The 14,425-nt window shown below is 24.7% G+C and overlaps 2 protein-coding genes across 3 annotated transcripts; one reads left to right on the top strand and one right to left on the bottom strand.

The window, feature by feature from the left end:
• Positions 1 to 486: 486 nt before the first annotated feature.
• On the bottom strand, positions 487 to 5,217 carry LOC127286150 (uncharacterized). The gene is made up of 7 exons (XM_051312465.1): positions 4,977 to 5,217; positions 4,667 to 4,875; positions 2,715 to 2,781; positions 2,486 to 2,556; positions 2,290 to 2,400; positions 839 to 994; positions 487 to 636 (listed from the first exon to the last, which is right to left on the bottom strand). Exons 1-7 carry the CDS (start codon positions 5,116 to 5,118, stop codon positions 487 to 489), a joined length of 906 nt encoding a protein of 301 aa, XP_051168422.1. The 5' UTR covers positions 5,119 to 5,217.
• An 865-nt stretch (positions 5,218 to 6,082) lies between these two features.
• On the top strand, positions 6,083 to 13,843 carry LOC127286125 (uncharacterized). Of its 2 annotated transcripts, none has more exons than XM_051312437.1 (7): positions 6,083 to 6,523; positions 6,625 to 6,845; positions 9,068 to 9,184; positions 9,288 to 9,614; positions 12,506 to 12,715; positions 12,801 to 12,977; positions 13,446 to 13,843. In XM_051312437.1, coding segments are annotated over exons 1-7 (1,185 nt in total). In that variant the 5' UTR covers positions 6,083 to 6,522; the 3' UTR covers positions 13,578 to 13,843. The 2 variants fall into 2 exon arrangements, with proteins under 2 accessions (XP_051168394.1, XP_051168393.1); XM_051312436.1 differs by having other exon boundaries at positions 12,506 to 12,730.
• The last annotated feature ends 582 nt before the right edge of the window (positions 13,844 to 14,425 follow it).

The following is a 14,425-nucleotide window of genomic DNA, read 5'->3' as shown; positions in this document are numbered from 1 at the left end:
ACTATTAAAAAAAATAGTTTAATTTTTGTCGACTTTCGAAATAGTAAAAAAAATTGTTACAATTTTTGGTTAAAAATCATTATTGTTTATCAAGAAATTGAATTATATTTAAGGTTTATTAAAAATAGTTTTAAATAACATTTAGTCGATTTCAAATCTGGATATATTAAATTTAGAGTCGATTAAAATTTAAATCATCGAATGTTTTAATAAAAAATGAAAAAAAATGATTAAATAATAATGATTAATGATTCCTAGATTTAATTTAATTAATTAAAAACAGTAATATTAGTTGCACAGTTATAAGTTTTTAATTTAAAAATTATTTTAACAAGTAGATTTTACATAACAAGTAGTTTGAACGTAATCAATGAAATTATTATAGTAGTAAGTAGTTTCTAAACGTAATTAAATTTTTATTACAAAGTAGAAGACAATTATTATAACAAATGAACAGATAAGTCATTTAAATGATGTTCAAGGCGATTAATTTTTGTCATGTGAAACAACAGTTTTCAATAAATTTTGAGTTTCAGCGGTAACTGCTAACAAGTCTGTCAAAGTATCAGAAATTTTTTTTAATGAATCTGCTGATTCTTCCAGACACTCTTTTACTCCCCTATAAACTTCTTGGACCTAAAATAAATTAAAATGTTAGTATAATTTCATAAACATTCAATTTTTTTATAAAATAATTTCATTTAGAGCGATTCTAGAACGAGCTTCTTGCAACGTAGACACAACGCATCGCAATGTTTATCGCAATGGGGATTTGTCACGTCTGTGTTGCGTGAAGCCCATTTTGGAGTCGGCCTTAGGAATTTTTCTTAAAACATACTGAGGACTTTGAAGGTTGCTTTAATTGAGGACTGCCTGGTTTTTTAAGAAATGGCTTAGTCATAATTATAGATGATTTCCGTTTCTTTTTATCGATTGGCTTCGGTGCAACAGTTTTCTCATATTCAATGACGTTTTTTTCCTCCTCCTGTTTAATCTACAAAGATCGAATTATATAAGGCCTCGGATCGACTTTAGGGGTGCAAAAGAAATCGCTTTAGACTGTACTATCACTCAGGGAAAATTTTTATTTTACTTTAATCAAAGAGTTTAGTTAACCTATTTTATTTGATTCAATAAAACAGTTTTGTTCATTACATTAAAAATTTTGTTAATTCTAAAAAATGCATGAAATTTATTTTGTTTACAGAAATAAAAAATTTATTTTGAACAATGTACTTTGTTTCACTGCACCAAATAATGTAGTTAAATTCAAGTGCTTCGTGTTTAAAAAAATTATTTAGTGTCTGAAGTAAATGTTTCCCAGTGGGCACGGGGACATAGGATGTCGTTAGAACGTCCCTAGGACATCCCTAGGATGTCCACGTCCGTTCAAAAGACGTCCCAAGGACATTTTATGTCCTAAAGACGTCTTTTGGACATAAGATGTCTTCAGGACGTCTTTTGAACGGACATGGACATCCTAGGGATGTCCTAGGGACGTCCTAAAAACATCCTATGTCCTTGTGCCCACTGGGTTAAATCAAAAGTCGAGTTGATATCAGCGCAAATTTTTCAGTTTAGTATAGGTATCTATAAAAAACACAGGAAATCAAGAGATAAAATTTTTTATTGTCAATGTGATGTATTTATTTGTTTAATTTAACCAAAATTTGGTTGTTTCAAAAAACTTATTCTGAGTGCTAGATCAAAAAAAATGGATTTCTTAATTCTTAATATATTTTATTAGCTAATAAATTCTGTATTGCCTATGATATAAAATATCTTCTATATATTATTGACATTATTATTTATTTATAATATTTTGGAATTGAATCAACAAAAATTTCATTCTTTATTAAGAATAATTCTCACAAATATTTTCAACAAACATTATTTAGAATATTGCAAATTTTAATATTAATATGAATTAAAAAATTATAAATTAAATATTATTCTCATATTTTTATAAATCATTCAAATTAGAAACATCAGTTTTTCAAAATTCAATTATTTAATTTCTTCACGGACTTAATTTCTGCACGGACTTAAAATTTGACTATTTTATTTGAAGGGTTAGGAGTTTATCTCTGAAATATTTTGCCAGATTGTAGAGCTGAATTTTAAAAACAATTTTTAACAAAAAAGTGATTTTAGAAAAAAAAGGATTTTGTTGTTTTTGGACCAACTAATACAATTAAACTATTTTCAAAAAATATGAAAATTGATAGGTAATTCGAAATAATAAACCTAAACTAAAAGTAATGAAATTTCGCAATAAATTAAAAATACCTTTTTCTGTTTAGAAGGCAGCAAATCAGTTTCAAAATCTTCATCTTCCTCGGATGAAATATAATGAGAATGAATATTATTTTCCAAAATTTTCTGTTTGTTTTCGTTAAACTGTAATATTAATAGGGACACAAAAAAATTGAATGTTTTTTTTTAAAGTAATTTCTATGTTTATTTTTTATAAATAATTTCTTACCTCATTATGAAATTCCAACAAATTTCCATTTATTAATATGAGTTTCTGTTCAATAATATTAAGGTCATCACCTTAATTAATTTTTTCTAAAACTTTCCCTATCCAAGATGACAAGGCCTATTTAAATATTTGTTAATAAAATATAAAAGTAAATTAATATTATGAAAATTATGTAAATCAGGAAAAAAGAGGTTCATTCAAATGTATTAAAATGAGTATATTAAATTACAAAAATGGCATTGGTTTGGATTAAAAGCGTGAAGAAGTTTGGTCATATTTTCAATCACTTTAATGTGCTTTCATTTAGTTTTATTGAAAATAATTAAAGTGTCATCAATATTTACGTTATAAAGTGAATTAAATTGGTTCCAAACTTTCGTGGCATTGAACAGAATTAAATTGATTTCAATCCTTTCTACCCTACCGGAATTAAATTATGTACAATTTTCGTCAAGAATTGAAAAATATAAAAATGTGTACAGACGAATTGTCATGAAAGGAATTAAAACATGAAAACTAAAAAATGACTTTAGTTCGGAATTAAATGGTTTATAATTCATTTTAATTCTATAGAATTGAACCATATTTGTAATCATTTTAACTTTTTTCAATCAACCTCTTTTTATAAGGATTGTTACCTAAAGGTACACTCTCACCTCCGGCTGCCTGCACAGGCAGCCAGCAAGAACCAATCAGAGAATCAGAAGATTCAAATTTGAATTTTCTGTCTCTCTTACTCTTGGACGTTTTCAGCTTGGTGGGAGGCTGCCTGTGCAGGCAGCCGGAGGTGAGAGTGTACATTTATCATATGCGGATAAGTTTAAAATTTCTAAAATAAAATTATTTCCAAATTTTGTATCTAAAATAATGAGCTGAATTATTTAAATCTAATAATGTTAATCGAAATTTTTTTGAAAATTCAATTATTTAAAACATTTCCCAATTCAAAATTCTTCAAATTTTAATTTTTGTTTGAATATTACAAGTAATTCAATTTTTAAAAAATTGGTTTAAAATAATGTGTGAAATAATTATAATTATTGAAATAATTATAATTTAGAGAAGAATTTTAAACATATATTTTAGAAAAAATTAAAAATTTAGAAGGTATGCAATAAAAATTTTAATAAATTTAAATGCATGAAAATATTTTACAAAGTTGTAACAATAATTGAATTTTAGAGAATTTCAATTAAAAACTGTTTAAAAAATTTGAATTTACGAAGATTTTTGAAATAAGTAATAAAAATGTTTGTAAATTTGAATAAATTATTTTTAAAAAAATTCGTTACTGCAACTCTTTCAAATTCAATTAATAATTGAATGTTAATTTAATTGAAAAATTTTTGGCCATATTATTGTTTATAGAATTATTTTGTTTAAATAATTATTTCAACAATTTTAATCCAATTTTTGAAAAGTTCAATTATTTATAACGTTTTTTAATTAAAAATTCTTTAAAATTCAGATACTTTTTGAAATTTTGTAAACCATTCAAATTTATAAAAGTTTACATTGCAAATTTCCTAAAATTCAATTATTTCTAAAAATTTTTAATCAAAATCTTCTAAATTCAATTATTTTTAAAATTTTAATTAAAATTCTTTTGAAATTCAATTATATTTCAAATTTTCATCTAAAATTTTCAATAATATTTTTATCAATTTAGAAGCAACATTTTGACAAAAATAAAAAATGTGCGATTTTAAAAAATATAAAATTTTATAATTTTCCCAAAAAATTTCAGTTAACTCATATGTCAATTTTTTTACTGTTTTGTTTTTATAAACAGTAAATAAAAATAAAGAATTAGTTTTAGAACAATTTCAGATAGTTAATATTTCGATAATTATTGGTTTTTGCAAAAAACTAAAATTTTTAAACTTTGAGCCATTGTAAATTTTCAGAAATTACTTAAATAAAAAATGTGCGATTTTAAAAAATGAAAAAATTTATTTTGATAATTTGCAAATTAAAAATTTTTTTTTACTTTTGAGACAGTAAATACAAATTTTAAAAAATCAAGTTTTTCGAAATTTCAATTTTTTTTTATCAAAAATACTTTTCGATTTCGGCATTATAAAAATATAAAATTTTACAAAATTTATACGCGTAATTTTATATATGTGAATATATTTTATATATTTATTGCATATACATGCAATAAATTATTATTATTACCTCTTGCCATTTGTCTGAAGGCATAGCATCTACATGATTGTTAACTGCATTAAGAATTCTTGATAAAATCGCCCATTCTTCATCGTAATCTTTTTTGGTGAACTGTTTTGTAAAATTTTTTGATAACAAAATTGGATATTTTCTTAAGAACTCGACCATACGTTCTTGATGCTGACATGTCATATTTGTTTCCTCCTGCTTTTCAGACACTATGATACATCATGATTATTAATAATTTTGCATGTATATGTATGATCGTTTCTATTACAGTCATAATTTATATAAAACAACATTTGATGGCGTTACTTACTTATTTCAATTATAATTTTCCAGAAGCGATTCGATACGTTCCGCAGCAAACTCAAGCAAACTAAAACCGTTAATGATAAAGAAAAAGAAGATCGATTTATATAGTGAAAATTTTCCGTATAAACTGTCTTTTGTTTTAACATGTTTCTTTTAACTTCAGTGTATGAGGCTGAAGTCCGGGTCAACGTGTTGCTGCAAAAATTGAGCAATAAAAATATGATTTGAAAACAAATATTTTGGTAAACATAACCTTTTTGACTCATTTTAATAACAGTCCATTCCCGCCAAAGCTCATTTTCAAAGGCGTTCATTTTCTCCAGGGCACGGAAAGAAAAGTAATATAGTAACAGTAATAGAGTAAAGGCGCATTCAGACCTCTGCAGTCTGTCTGCCTGCAGGCAGACGGGGCAAGGGGGTCGCATGAGTGTAAGCGAGAAAGAGAATTCAAATTCAAATTTTTTTCTCGCGCACACTCTTACGTTCCCCTTGCCCCGTCCGCCTGCAGGCAGGCAGGCTGCAGAGGTCTGAATGCGCCTTAAGAGTGACTAAACCCTTTGTGCAAATCCAACTCTCCATTCTCTCTTAACTCTGGCGAGCACACTCAATATTGCAAACTGGTGAAAATGGGTTCTTTCGGGAATGAACTGTTATCTGTCATCATAAAAAAAGTTAAATATAAAGGTGAAAGCAATTGACACGAATCTCGGTTAAAGTGCAGAATAGGGGCCTAAGTCCGATGTTGTCTATGTTTAATAAAAAGGAATATTATTATTATTATATATTCCAATATACTAATGTAATTCTACAGTTTAAATCGAACCTTTTTTAAATTTAATCAAAGAAATAGTTTTTAATTTCTTCTTCTTTCCCAATCTCAAATTTGTTAAAAATTATCGTCCTTCGTTAAATCAATTTTTCGTATTTTTTAAATTGACCTTTATTAAAATTGCATTTAATTTTAGTTCCTCTTATTTCATTTTCATTTATCAGCACCTTTGTGTTTACTCCTATAAATTTCAATCTTGCAAAATATACATTTTCAATTATATCCTAACCAAGAAATATACTACAATTAATAATAATGTGTTTTAGCGAAATTATAATATATCATTATTATTACTTCTCTTTATTATTAACTAGAATTATTTTATTAACAGTCTTTCACTAAAATTTATTATGAATATCTTTTTTAAGTAATGTACATATACATAATACTTAAAAGAACATTGTTGCTCTAAATATTTATATATTCAATAAAAGCACATTAGTTTCCGGTTGACAAAATCAACAAAATATTATAATCAGCGAAAATAACAATTAATTTCATAAAAACGAAACCGCATTGATCTTAAACACTCATGTTATATGAATGTGACAACAAAAGAATGCATCGCTGAACACACTAAAGTTGAAGAATACATTGAAATAAAAGACAGTTTGTACGGAAAATTTTTAATATAAATCGATGTTCTTGTTTCTTATCAACTGTTTTTGTTTGCTATCGACTATCATTTGATGACAACGTTTTTCGAATATTAAAATTTGCAAGTAAGTAACTGCAAAAAAATTTGACATGTAAATTGTAAAAGTATTATTTATAAAAATCATGAAGATTACATTTGAAAACAATAAAAATTGTAATTTTTCAGTGCTTAAAAATTGGAAGGGACAGAGGCGCATAGGCCGCGTCACATACAAACAACAGGAACTCATTATCGAAGCTTTGGAGAAAAATCCAATTTTATTGTCAAAAAAATGTACACCGCAATTTACCAAAGAACAATATAATAAAACATGGGCAAATTTAACGAAAATTCTTAATGCAGCAAACTACCAACTAAATGCTAAAACGTGCGACAAGTGGAAAAAGGTAAAAATAATCATTCTTATACCTTCACTCTTCCTGTTCTTTCATAATAATAATAATAAATTTTTCGAATATGTCATCTTTCTTACTTGCATAAAAATTTATAATTTTCAGAAGTTCAACTCTTCATTTTCGTAAAAAGTCTAATTAAAAATATTTTTTAATTTGTATTCATTATAAATTATTGCACGCTCAAAATAAAAGAAACTAAAAAGCAAATCATTTTGAGGTTATGTTTGAAACAATTTTATCTTAATTAAATGTTTCTATTTCATATTATGTAAAATCAAATATGGTTTTTATTGGTTTTTTTATTCCAAAAAGTTTGTCAAGTTAATGATTTATTATTGGTCGCGTAAACTACTGCTTTATATATTTATTTTTGACCCGAATTATCATTTTGATAAATAGCATTTAACAGAATTTTCTTGCAAGTGACCTATTACTCAATAGAATTTTAATTCAGCGAATTTTTTGACAGAATGGTTATTTAAAAAATTTCTCTTTACCCAAATATTTTTTTTTTAATAATTCTAATTGAATAGAATTTTTAATTTAACAAAATTCTCATTCAATATAGAATTTCAAGTACTTCGAATTTTTTAATGTCATAACTAAAATAATTGTTATTAGAACGAATTTTTAAAAATATGGATTTCAATTGTCTGAAAATTAAAAGGGCTAAACTAGCAATCGAAAGAAAATTTTTGGCGTAGATTTAAAAATTTGTTATTAAAAATTATTTTAAAAAACTGATTGTTAAATTTTAAAATTCACGCAAAAAATTATTTTTTGTTAATTTGAATTGCTGTAGACATTTTATAAAATTCAGTCAATAATTGAATTGTAGAGAATTTTGAGTTGCAAAAAATTATTTAAATTATTATTTATTATTATTTTATTCATTTATTATTATTATTATTTTATTTATTTATTATTATTAAATTATTTAATTATTTCAATTATTTTTTTATGAAAGTTTTAGTTTAAAATCTTCTGAAATTCAATTATTTCTCAAAAAAAATTTTCACTCCATTTTTACAAATTTAATTAAAATTAATTGAATGTTAATCTAATTAAAAAATTTTTCTCCAAATTCTTGTCTATAAAATTCTTTGTTTAAATAATTATTTCAACAATTTTAATCCAATTTATGAAATGTTCAATTATTTAAAACGTTTTTTAATTAAAAATTCTTTAAAATTCAGTTACTTTTTGATATTTTGTAAACGATTTACATTTATAAAAGTTTATATTGTAAATCTTCTGAAATTCAATTATTTCTAAAAAATTTTAATCAAACTCTTCCAAATTGATTTTGTTTCAAAACTCCAAATTGATTCATCATTGAAAAATTTTTTGATGTATTTTTATTAGTGATGCACGACGAGAATCTATTCTTTCATAAAAGAAATAAGAGGAAAAAATTACATTCATTTGTTTTCATTGTGTTTTTCACAAGATTCTCGTTTTTTCGAGCGATTTCTCGCTCGAATGTATCACTAATTTTTATGTTTTTCGACCCTAGGAATCCAAAAATGACATTTTTAAAAAATGTCGTTCCATATGTGTATGTATGTGTGTACAAGCATAAGATTTTCATAAATATCTCGAATACTTTAAGAGTTAACGGGCTTAATTTTATTTAAAATTTTACATCTCAACGGCTGTCAAATAATAAGAGTACTTTGACCCAAATTAATCGAGTTAAACTAATTTTTTTTTGCATTTTAACATTAAAAAAAAATTTTTTTTTGCCCTTAACTTTAAAAAAAATGTATTGATACCTATGGATATTTTTTTATTAAATTTATAGAATTTTTCAAGATGTATATGAAGAGCTTTTCAAAGCGAATATTTGACCAATTAACGAACATTCTACAGTAATTATGTTCAGAGTTATTGACATTTTTAAATTGAAAAATTTTTAAAAAACATTTTTTTTACATTATTAAAAAATCTTTATATAACTTTATAATTATCTAAAAATATTTTAAAATGCATCGATTGACCTATTTACGAACCTTTTACTCGAAAATTTTTTCGAAGTTATTAATGATTATAATTCTTTTGAAAGCACAGTTCCGTAAAGAGAAATTTTGTAAAATATAAATTCGGTACTTTAATCTAAGAGACCGTTTATTTTTAATAATGATGCTTTTATATAAATGTTGCATTTTTTTAAATATGATGACTCTACAATTAATACGATGATTTTTAAATAGGTTCTATCTTCGTGGTTAAGAAAGATTACAAAATATGATTTGGAAACAGCTAAAATCAGTTTATTAGATGAGAGGCTTCTGACAATTAAAAATAATTTTCTAAAATCTGATAAAAACGTAAGTAATTTTTGAAAATACAATAATAAAAGGTAAAATTTTCTTTTTAACAAAATGTTTAAGTTTTTGATTTTTGTATTATACTGAATTATAACTATTATAGCTTGATAAAAGAGAAAATAAAAGGTCAGACAAAACAAGTGAATCTTTCAACATTTCATCAAATGAAGATGTAGATTTTGACTCTGATACTTCGTCAATAAGCGAAACAGAACCACTTCCTAAAAAACAAAAACGTGCAAATCGGGTTACTTGTGAGCAACAACAACGATTATTAGAGTATATTGAAGAAAACAAAACACTTTTAACTAAAAAGTTTACTAGGCATCTATCAAGAGAATTGTATAATCGAGAATGGAAGGAGATTGCTATGGAATTAAATAAATTGAACAATGGAAGAAGTACCAAGACTGTGGCACAATGGCAGAGGGTAAAATATTTTTAATTTAATTCTTTATAATATATGAAGAAAATCACGAGAAATGGTCAAAGAGAAAAAATGGTTTTTTCTGAATTATTTTTTTTTAAATTAAAATGAATTTTTTTATTAAAATCAGTTTCTACAGCTTTTTTTATGCTCCTTTGATTGGTAATATGCATTAAAAAAAATGTAACCAAAAAAATGAAATTCCAAAATAAATTTGATGCTACTTTTTTTAAACTGAAGCTGAGGTTTTTTCCTATAAGAATAGTTATAGTTAAAAATAGTTAAAAATGTGGGACTAGAATTTTTAGAAATTGAAAAATAGTAAAAAATGATCAAAAATAGCCAAAAAAAGAAAAAAATGTTAATTATCCATATTTTAACAATTTAGTCCCACTTTTTCAACTATATATTATTGTAGGAAAAAACCTCAGCTTTTGTTTTAAAAAAACTTCATTTTAGTCTTATTTTTTACCCCAAAAAATTTTATTTTATTTTTGAATTTTATTTTTTTGTCAAAATTTTTATTTTCTAAAGTGCATATTACCAATTGAAAAAACATCAAAAAAATTTTTAAAACTATTGTTAATACATTTTTTTATATTACAAAAAATTATTAACTTATGAGGTCTACCGTAAAAACTAGAGGTGTGCAATAACTCGAATTTTACATGGACTCGAAATTCGAACCGAACCGAGTCCATGTTAATTCTTATGGAGAGAATCGAATTTTTGACATTTGCACAGCTCTAGTAAAAACCCAAAACTTTCAACTTCTCCCCCTCGGAAAATATTGGACTAAATTAAAAAATATTTATACACGGAATGAAATATCGGCCTATTTTCACATGAACATCTGATGCAAATAATGCACTTATACACCTATGCGTAATTTGCTTGAAATCCATGCCAAAATCGGATGGATTCATGTACAAATTACAAAAGCTATGCATTTTTCGCACCATCTGTAGTAACTTTTGCATACTAAGTTCATGGAAAAATTTAGTCGAAAAAGTCCATGGGGTAATAGCACGAAATTTTTTTCCTTGTATGAGTACTATAAAATGTCTCGATTTTAAACGTGATTGGAGAAAAAATTGTTTTAACCGTGACCACTTGGCGTGATATCCCCTATTTACACCCTATTTTAATTTTTATTGTAAATGCAAAATTTTTTTGTCCTCTTTTTTAAAGTGTCATTTTTATATTCTTTTTAAACTTAATTAAGAGAATGATGAAGTTAACAAGGTTTATGGTCAATGAGTTTCCAAGAATTTTTTTAAATGAAAAATTCTATGAATTCAAAAATATCAAAAATATTTTTTGTCATGTTTATTGATAAAAAATTAGAAAAAAAATTTTGTAGGTAAAAATTTGTATAATTTTCTGTCTCAAAAACATTTTTTTAATCCTTGATTATAAATGTTGTTGACTTCATTACCGTAGAATTTTCTTGTCGTTGGTACCTTAAACCAATTTTCGACTTCAAGAGTTCAATTAAACTATAAAAGATAAAATAATTAAACATTTAGAGTAATATGTGAGCAATTCCACGTAAAATTTACCTATGACAGTTTTATGAATTTAAAAAAATCTGTGTTTTTAGAGTTAAGAACACTTTGCAAAAAGTTTTAGAGTTGTCCTGGTGATTATTTTTGTTAAAATAATTTGTGTAAAACACATTTTTGTTCTTTTTCAATTTTTTTTATTTATCAAAATAAAGTGTATTTTAGTTTGCTTTTCTATAAGTAAAGTAAAAAATCTTACTAACCGAAAAACCTTTTATTTAGAAAAATAAAAAACAAAAAACTTTTTAAGCAAATTATTTAAACAAAGAAAATTATCAGGATCACTAAGATTTTAAAAAATTTATAACTCAAAAATTTGGGCTCTTATAAGGAAATATGTATACCGTTTATTCTGCGCAGAAAAAAAATATTTTTTGGAATTTAAAATGACATAGATGAATTTCACGTGGAATCGCCAATATGTACGTAACAATTAACATGTAAATGTTCGCCATATTTGTTAACATTTTCTCACTCATTTTCTCATCTTGATGATATTTTAAAACTAGTTTGAAAAGTGTTCATAGTAACAACAACTAAACTTTGTATTCAACTCTCTGTTCTAGTCATTTGTACTATAGTACAATACTGCCGTACGATGTAAAAACTCGGTTAAGTCACATTGTAGTTAAGGATTATTTTTGCGCAGTAAACTCTGTGAATATCGTCCTAAGCAACAATGTAAGTTAACCGAGTTTTTACATCGTACGGTAGAATATTATTTACTAAGAATTAAACAAGCGTTTACATAACAAGATATATTTTTATTATACCTTGTAATTAAGAAATACAATGATAGATATCAACCACTAAGGTATTGCCAACGACTGAGGCAATTACTCCATAACTTAGCGATTTTATTGAACCTTTTCACAATGACAAATTTTATTTTAGAAATTTCTTAGTTAACCAAATTTGCATTTTATTTATTAATTTATTATTAATTACTTTATTACCAATCTAAAGTAAGATTTACAAAGTTATTATCTTCTAAAGTTTTTTATCACTGATTATGAATCTATAAAAATGTTCATAATCAATTATCAAAAAAGCCCCTAGTTTCATTTTTTATAAAAATTTATGCACTTTTTGAATTCCTTTATATTTTGGGGTGGTTACTTTGGATTTCAAAAATCTTAGTTCAAATGGGTAATCAGGGACTAAAAAACCCTTATTATTATAGAATTTTTTTATTTTAATTTCTTTTACTTTAAATATTAAGAATTTTTTTTATTGTAATAGGCGTTTAATAAAATTTTGATTGTATTTACTTTATAATGTAAATTGATACTTTCATACATTGTCATAATAAACATTATTATTAAAAAGGTTTTGTCATCCTGGGTATCAAAAACTAAAACTAAGTTAACTGATATAAAACGCTGCAAAAGAACTACGGGAAGGGGAAACTTCACTCAAGGAAACGTAAGCCTCACTGAGCTAGAAGATCGGCTATTAGCCGTGAAAGGAATGACGAGTGTACAAGGAGATGGCAAAACCAAAGAGATTGGTCTGTCCGAATCTGACGCGAGTGATGATGTATATATACCTATTGTAAATTTTAGAATCTAAATATTACTTACCTCGAAAATAATCATTTTTTTCTAAAAATTTATATTTTTAGTCTGAATTGGAAGATAATGATTTGATGGAAATCTCACCAAACAACACAGAAATCACCACTAACCAAAAACTTGTTGGAGATAAAAAGCAGAAATTATTAATTTGCAAAACACTACCATATCGTGAGAAGGATATTTTAACTTCCGTAGATAACATAAGAATGTCCTCAATGTCTTCAGTATGTATCAATCAAATTATACAAATTTTACAAAAAATTAATTTGTACTGGATCTTTTAAAAACAAATAGTGAACAAAGAGAGTGTTTTTTATTTAATCTTGAAAGTTATGTAAGATTCCATTTTTAAATTGTTTTTAATGCTCTTGAGATTCTTTTTTCCTTTGAGATAGAAATTTTTTTTAATTTCACTCAAACTTGAATTTTACCGACTGTTCGATTGGTCGTTTCTTAAATCAGCGAAGCAAACTACCTTAAATAGACAATCCTCCTGCATTCAAATGCTCGAGTCACCCCCTTACACTTGATCTTTACACAATTATTTCGATTTCGAAAATCTTTTAAATACGCCTCAGTAAAATTGAAGTTTGAGTTTAATTACATTTTGATGAAAGTTTTCATTATAAATTTTAAAAAAGCCATTAAAAATATTCTGAGTACAATTCATTCATATCAATATTTACTTCCAGATCCAAGAAGTGAGTAAAGAGATGAACGAGAAATCAAACTTTATCTTGAAACAGATTTTAGATACTGTGACAAAATTATTATTAGTTGCGACAGAAATACTTAAACTGCTGAAGAAAATCATTTCTAACTAGAATAAAAAATCTCCTTATTAATTAACTGTTACCTATTCGACGATTTAATTGTATTAACATAGCTTGAAACATGACTTCACATATTTTTGTTGTTTAAGAACTTAAATTTTTAAAAAACATATCATTTTCCAAATATTTATTAAATATGTTAAGCTGAAAGTTTTTGAAAATTCATAAAATTATACAACCATTTTAGATATTTCAAACAAAATGCAGTACTTAATTGATCTATAAAAGTGTTGTATCTTTTTCCTTTAAATATCGAAAATTCCAAACTATACTGTTAATTCTGATTTATTACATTTTTCTTGTAACTTTCAATTGAATAATAATAATTAAAAAAATTGAAGTAAATAAAAATTTTTATAGTTAAAAAGTATATCTGACAAAAAAAATTTAAACTAACTGTCATAAACCAAGTGAAAAATCATTATCTTTAAAAACTATGTTATTAAAAACTAAATATTATTGAATATTAAATAATTAAATATTATTAAAAACTATTTTACGGTAAGAAATAACAAAATGACATCTTATGTTTAAACTAGTCTAGCAGATATTGATGCATAATTGATAGATAATTATACTAGAACGTTTATTATTATTTTAAATGATAATTATTATTATTACTGTAAAATGCATTATTTATCTTTGAAACTTCTAAAAATTTATTTTAATATAATTATTTTTCTTTTTCTGAAATTAAGAAATAATTATTATAAATTTATTTCTAAGTGGTTTGAAACAAAATAATTTTAATAATTTTATTATATTATTGTTATATTATATTTATTGTTAGTACGATAAATGATAATTATTGATATTAAGTGTATTGTTATTTGGATAAG

The sequence above is a fragment of the Leptopilina boulardi genome, unplaced genomic scaffold, assembly GCF_019393585.1.
Source record: "Leptopilina boulardi isolate dan_hultmark-lab unplaced genomic scaffold, ZJU_Lbou_2.1 LbouV2_350, whole genome shotgun sequence".
In the NCBI taxonomy this organism is placed as follows: Eukaryota; Metazoa; Arthropoda; class Insecta; order Hymenoptera; family Figitidae; genus Leptopilina; species Leptopilina boulardi.
Note: the sequence above shows the minus strand (reverse complement) of the source record. Positions and strands in the feature narration are given on the sequence as shown.

Coding starts and splice junctions, on each gene's coding strand:
- LOC127286125 (XM_051312436.1), top strand. Junction 6,846..9,067: donor CGTGCGACAAGTGGAAAAAG/GTAAAAATAATC, acceptor ATTTTTAAATAG/GTTCTATCTTCGTGGTTAAG. Junction 12,731..12,800: donor ATGATGTATATATACCTATT/GTAAATTTTAGA, acceptor TTATATTTTTAG/TCTGAATTGGAAGATAATGA.
- LOC127286150 (XM_051312465.1), bottom strand. CDS start 5,118: ATGTTAAAACAAAAGACAGTTTATACGGAAAATTTTCACTATATAAAT. Junction 4,876..4,976: donor GAAAATTATAATTGAAATAA/GTAAGTAACGCC, acceptor GATGTATCATAG/TGTCTGAAAAGCAGGAGGAA. Junction 2,782..4,666: donor CTTCAGACAAATGGCAAGAG/GTAATAATAATA, acceptor ACTAAATGAAAG/CACATTAAAGTGATTGAAAA.